At 43.0% G+C, this 5,656-nt stretch overlaps 1 protein-coding gene across 1 annotated transcript; it reads left to right on the top strand.

The window, feature by feature from the left end:
- Window positions 1-586: 586 nt before the first annotated feature.
- On the top strand, window positions 587-2,254 carry LOC119741277 (cephalotocin receptor 1-like). Its single transcript, XM_038217030.1, has 2 exons — window positions 587-1,507; window positions 2,199-2,254. The coding sequence occupies exons 1-2, from the start codon at window positions 682-684 to the stop codon at window positions 2,252-2,254; spliced, it is 882 nt and encodes a 293-aa protein (XP_038072958.1). The 5' UTR covers window positions 587-681.
- The last annotated feature ends 3,402 nt before the right edge of the window (window positions 2,255-5,656 follow it).

The following is a 5,656-nucleotide window of genomic DNA, read 5'->3' as shown; positions in this document are numbered from 1 at the left end:
GTTTTTAATCGGGGACAAAAAAGTGGGGGGCGGGGGGACAAACGATATGATATCCCCCACTTTAAAAAGTGTGGGGGGGGAGTGGTCCCCCCCCCCCGTCCGCACCGATTGACGCCCATGATCCTGACGAATGGGTGAGCCTGAAAGTTGACTCCTGGTGGCGCGCTTCTGGACCTATTCGAATAGGAAAATTAGCCTGTAAATGTCCGGAGTTTGTGAAATTATTTTTGCTACGTTGATTTCTTAAGAAAATCAGATTTGCAGGGCTCTGCGCCGGATCTGGTAACGAAGTCTGTGAAGCCAGCTCATTATATTTTGAAGAAGAAAAAACACCGGTAAAGGGCAAGACTCATTATCACATGTATAATATGTGACGATTGAAGACTGGAAGGACACAATTTGTGAAACCAATGACGTGTTGACGTCCCGTGGGCGATAATTATTTTCTTGCTACGCTATATTCAGTTATAACCATAATACGCATGCGTACAGGCGTTGAAGCGCTGTATCACGAGAGATTCTTCCAGTGGGAACAGGTTGAATTTTCACGCACTTTCTGTAAACACTTTATGGAAACCTGAGCGTCTTCAAGTTAAAAAACATTCTTTGTCTTGCTTGCATGCAGCACATTCTTGACAATTCTGTGCTAGTTTGTAACAGAAGATATATTTTTTAACAAAGATGGAGAGTTCCCTGTGGCCTCTGGTGATCTTTCATATCATCGTGGGCATCGTTGGTTTGCCAGGTAACGCTCTCATCGTGTTGGTGTATGGCAGGAAACGACAGATGACGAGCCCCCATGTCTTTATCCTCGCCCTGGCTGTAGCGGATCTGATGGTCTGCCTCTTTACTCCCGTAACCGTCTACCATTGGTACATCAGACTCAACTACACAAGTGGACTTCTCTGCCGTCTTGTCATCACTGGGACTTTTGTCACCGTCTACAACTCTTGTTTCTTGACATCTGCCATCGCAGTGGACCGGTACCAGGCCATCTGCCGGCCGCATCGGCGCTGGATGACCGTCCGGCGCGCCAAAATCACGGCGGTGGTCTGCCCAGTTTTGGCGATACTCATCAGCGTTCCGGTGTTCGTGTCGTATGACGTGGCTCCTCATGCCCAAGAATCCGACACAGGAGTTTGCACGCTCAGTAAAACAGTACCCATCTGGGTGACATACTTAACCACCACGGTAATTTATGTGGCATCCCTGTGCACCCTTGTCACCAACATAGTTCTTTACGGGAAGATGTACCGAGCAATCCGTAAACGAGCCGCCGTGCGACCTGGTCATGAACGGGCCAATGGGCCAGCAGAAAGTACGACCGTTTCTCGACCGATGAGTAAAAACTCACCGTTGTCGACAGGTCAGTCTGAGATTGAAGTCGCTACAGTTTCCGGTTCAACCTCACAAAATATACTAAAGTCGCAACAGCAGGTACACAAAATGTGCCTCCATCAGCAGCAGTTGCAAGAACAGCAGCAGCAGCAGCAACAACAACATCAACAACAGCAGCAACAGCAGCAACAACAACAGCAGCAACTACAACAGCAGCAACAGCAGCAGCAACAACAGCAGCAACTACAACAGCAGCAACAGCAGCAGCAGCAGCAGCAACAGCAGCAACAACAACAGCAGCAGCAGCATGAAACATCATTTACAATCAACATCCAGAACCGCGCGAATGTGCCTACAAACAACAGGCTCTCTAACCAAATAGCAACTGGTGCGACCGACACTACCCCAGTTCGACAGCGTCGACAGAAAACTCAGACGCAAAGATTGCACGGTAAGACGACCAAAATGCTGGTTATCACCACCGCTGTCTTCTTCGCTACTTGGCTACTGGCGCTTTGTATTCTCGCCCTGCCGCGGCACGTCGACAGTTTCATCCATGATAATAGCCAGGTTGGCTACTCACTCCTGTACCTGTTCAAGTATATATTTTATTTGAACAACGCCATTAACCCATTTATCTACGGCTTTGTGAACAAACGGTTCCGTGAAGATTTCAAGAAGACCTTGTCTGCACTAAGATGCTTCTGTCGAGGAACCCGTTGAATGTGCTCCGTTCTTCTGTTGTGTTTAATCTTTTGTGTGTGTCCATATATCGCTTGCAAATATATTGCATAACATAGAAATAGATTATGGTAAAGAAAAAAATACTAAATAATATACTTATTTTGAATGATATTTAGTTGCACACCAGCCTGGTCCTAATGCCTTGACGCCCATGATCCTGACGAACGGGTGAGCCTGAAAGTTGACTCCTGGTGGTGCACTTCCGGACCCATTCGAATAGGAAAATTAGCCTGTAAAAGTCGGAGTTTGTGAAATTATTTTTGGTACATTGATTTCTTAAGAGAATCACTCTCGGAAAAGGCTCTTGTAAAATTGTCATAGCATCTCAATTTATGGAAACTGAAAAATGGCATGATGTGAGAGAGAAATATCGTGCCAAATATTGACCTCTCACTTCCGGGAATCAAAAATCCATTTTGATTAGTGGAACTCGGTGCACTCGTACAAAGATGACAATTTATGAAAAAGTAGAGGTGTATATTTTAAGATTGTATATCTTAAGAACTGTAAGTAGTCCGATTGGGTTGGGAACTTGATATGTACAAACAGACAGGGACGTGTTGTGTCACTGGTTCGAATTGAAAATTGTGGGATTTGTTCAAGCGCGTCACGTTAGGTATAGGCCTAACCCTCAGGAAGATTGTGTGCCCAATTCTCTGAAACCATCTGTTTTGAATTCCGGACCTTAATTTTCTTGACACTAAATATCTTCGCAAGGTTTCCATAGCACGTTTTATTGAAGTAATAGTATACAAATAATACATGTTTATGAGGGTAATGGTAAGAATAATTTCATGAGAATGCAGATGGAATGTTACATTCCGCGACTCGGCGAGACAAACAATTATGTCACTCAATAATGTTATTCTTCCGTGCGGCCGGCAGGCGCGTCAAAAGTTGGGAAGAGTAATTCAATGATAGTGTCAACGATCCGCCTATGAGATAGTACGAGTCTAACAATCAACTGGATGAATTCAAGGCATAGGATCCTACACACAAGGATTAATTAATCGGCCAAAGTCCTGGTTTGACGCGTGATAACGGCCCGTACAGGTGGGAAAACCACGAATACTTGTCAAATCAGACACCTGCCCGCGGCGGCTTTCAGATTTGCAAGGCTCTGCGCCCGATCTGGTAACGAAGTCTGTCGAGCCAGCTCATTATATTTTGAGGAAAAAAACGCCGGTAAAGGGCAAGACGACAGTTTCATCCATGATAATAGCCAGGTTGGCTACTCACTCCTGTACCTGTTCAAGTATATATTTTATTTGAACAACGCCATTAACCCATTTATCTACGGCTTTGTGAACGAACGGTTCCGTGAAGATTTCAAGAAGACCTTGTCTGCACTAAGATGCTTCTGTCGAGAAACCCGTTGAATGTGCTCTGTTCTTCTGTTGTGTTTAACCTTTTGTGTGTGTCTAATTATCACTTGCAAATATATTGCATAACATAGAAATAAATTATGGTAAAGAAAAAAATACTATTAAGAAATAATATACTTATTTTGAATGGTAATTAGTTGCACACCAGCCTGTTCCTAAATGCCTTGACGCCCATGATCCTGACGAACGGGTGAGCCTGAAAGTTGACTCCTAGTGGTGCGCTTCCGGACCCATTCGAATAGGAAAATGAGCGTGTAAAAGTCGGAGTTTGTGAAATTATATTTGGTACATTGATTTCTTAAGAGAATCACTCTCGGAAAAGGCCTTTGTAAAATTGTCATAGCATCTCAATTTATGGAAACTGAAAAATGGCATGACGTGAAAGAGAAATATCGTGCCAAATATTGACCTCTCACTTCCGGGAATCAAAAATACATTTTGATTAGTGGAACTTGGTGCACTCGTACAAAGATGACAATTTATGAAATAGTAGAGGTGTATATTTTAAGATTTTATATCTTAAGAACTGTAAGTAGTCCGATTGGGTTGGGAACTTGATATGCACAAACAGACAGGGACGTGTTGCGTCACTGGTTCGAATTGGAAATTCTGGGATTTGTTCAAGCGCGTCACGTTCAAGGGCGGATCCGGGGGGGGGCCAAAGGGGGCCATGCCCCCCCCCCCCCACAAAAAAAAAGGAAAACAATTTTTTTTTTATGTGACGTCACAATAAAGGCAGGCAATGAGTACACCACCATCTTTTCCTCAAAAAAAATTGGTAAAAGTGGTCAGAAATTGCCTCAGATCGCACCACAGAGCATCTAGAATCCAAAAAAAATTTCGGGGCCCTAAAGCGGGCCCCGAACCCCACGCCGTAATTTTTTGACCCACTTTTTGGGGGGACCAAAATTTTTTTGGGCCCCCAAAAAAATTGTCTTCTGGATCCGCCCTTGGTCACGTTATCCTACACACAAGGATTATTTACTCGGCCAAAGTCCCGGTTAGACGCGTGACAACGGCCCATACAGGTGACAAACACCATAAATACTTGTCAACTCAGACACCTGCCCGCGGCAGCTTTCAGATTTGCAAGGCTCTGCGCCCGATCTGGTAACGAAGTCTGTCAAGCCAGCTCATTATTTTTTGAGAAAAAAACGCCGGTAAAGGGCAAAACTCATTATCACATGTATAAAATATAATGATTGAAGACAACAAGGACACAATTTGTGGAACCAATGACGTGTTAACGTCCCGTGGGCTGTAATAATTTCCTTTACGCTATATTCAGATATTAACCATAATACGCATGCGTACACGCATTGAATGTTCACGCACTTTGTGTAAACACTGTATGGAAACCAGAGCATCTGCAAGTTAAAAAAACATTCTTTGTCTTAGAAGATATTAGTTCTGAAAAGTCTCCTGACGATGACCAGAGCAGGCTAGTGGAAACGTTGAGACCAAAGACAAGATCGTTTAAAACTTACAGCAGGACTGTTCTTATCAGAACAAAAAAAACTACTTAGCAAAGTTGATAATAAGCAGGACAAGTTCTTTTCAGAACTAATATCTTCTAAGCAGAAGTTATTATAATATATATTATTTGAACAACGCCATTAACCCATTTATTTACGGCTTTGTGAACGAACGGTTCCGTGAAGATTTCAAGAAGACCTTGTCTGCACTAAGATGCTTCTGTCGAGGAACTCGTTGAATGTAGGCCCACTCCGTTTTTCTGCTGTGTTTAATCTTTTGTGTGTGTCTATATATCACTTGCAAATATATTGCATAACATAGAAATAAATTATGGTAAAGAAAAAAACTACTATTAAGAAATAATAAACTTATTTAGTTGCACACCAGCCTGGTCCTAAATGCCTATTCTGGCTTGACCGATTTCAACTCAAATCGGCGTGTACATGATTAAGAGCTTTTGCAAGGTGTGAGCGAGAGAGCAAAACCAAAACATGATTTGTTTCATTATTTTAATGGTTTGAACTTTAATAGTAGCTTGTAGCTGCTTGTGTTAAAAGATCCAGTAGACATGAACATATGGTAATCTTAGCATGGAATACACGACGAGACCATTGCTTTCGAAGAGTGCAACGAGACCTTTGTTCCTTCAAAATATTGGTTCTTTCATGGCTCCTTAGACGGATGAAATCCATTTCGTAGATAGGGGAGCACTG

Source organism: Patiria miniata, unplaced genomic scaffold (genome assembly GCF_015706575.1).
Source record: "Patiria miniata isolate m_02_andy unplaced genomic scaffold, ASM1570657v1 HiC_scaffold_5, whole genome shotgun sequence".
Classification (NCBI taxonomy): Eukaryota; Metazoa; Echinodermata; class Asteroidea; order Valvatida; family Asterinidae; genus Patiria; species Patiria miniata.
This window is presented reverse-complemented; position numbering and strand designations above follow the sequence as displayed.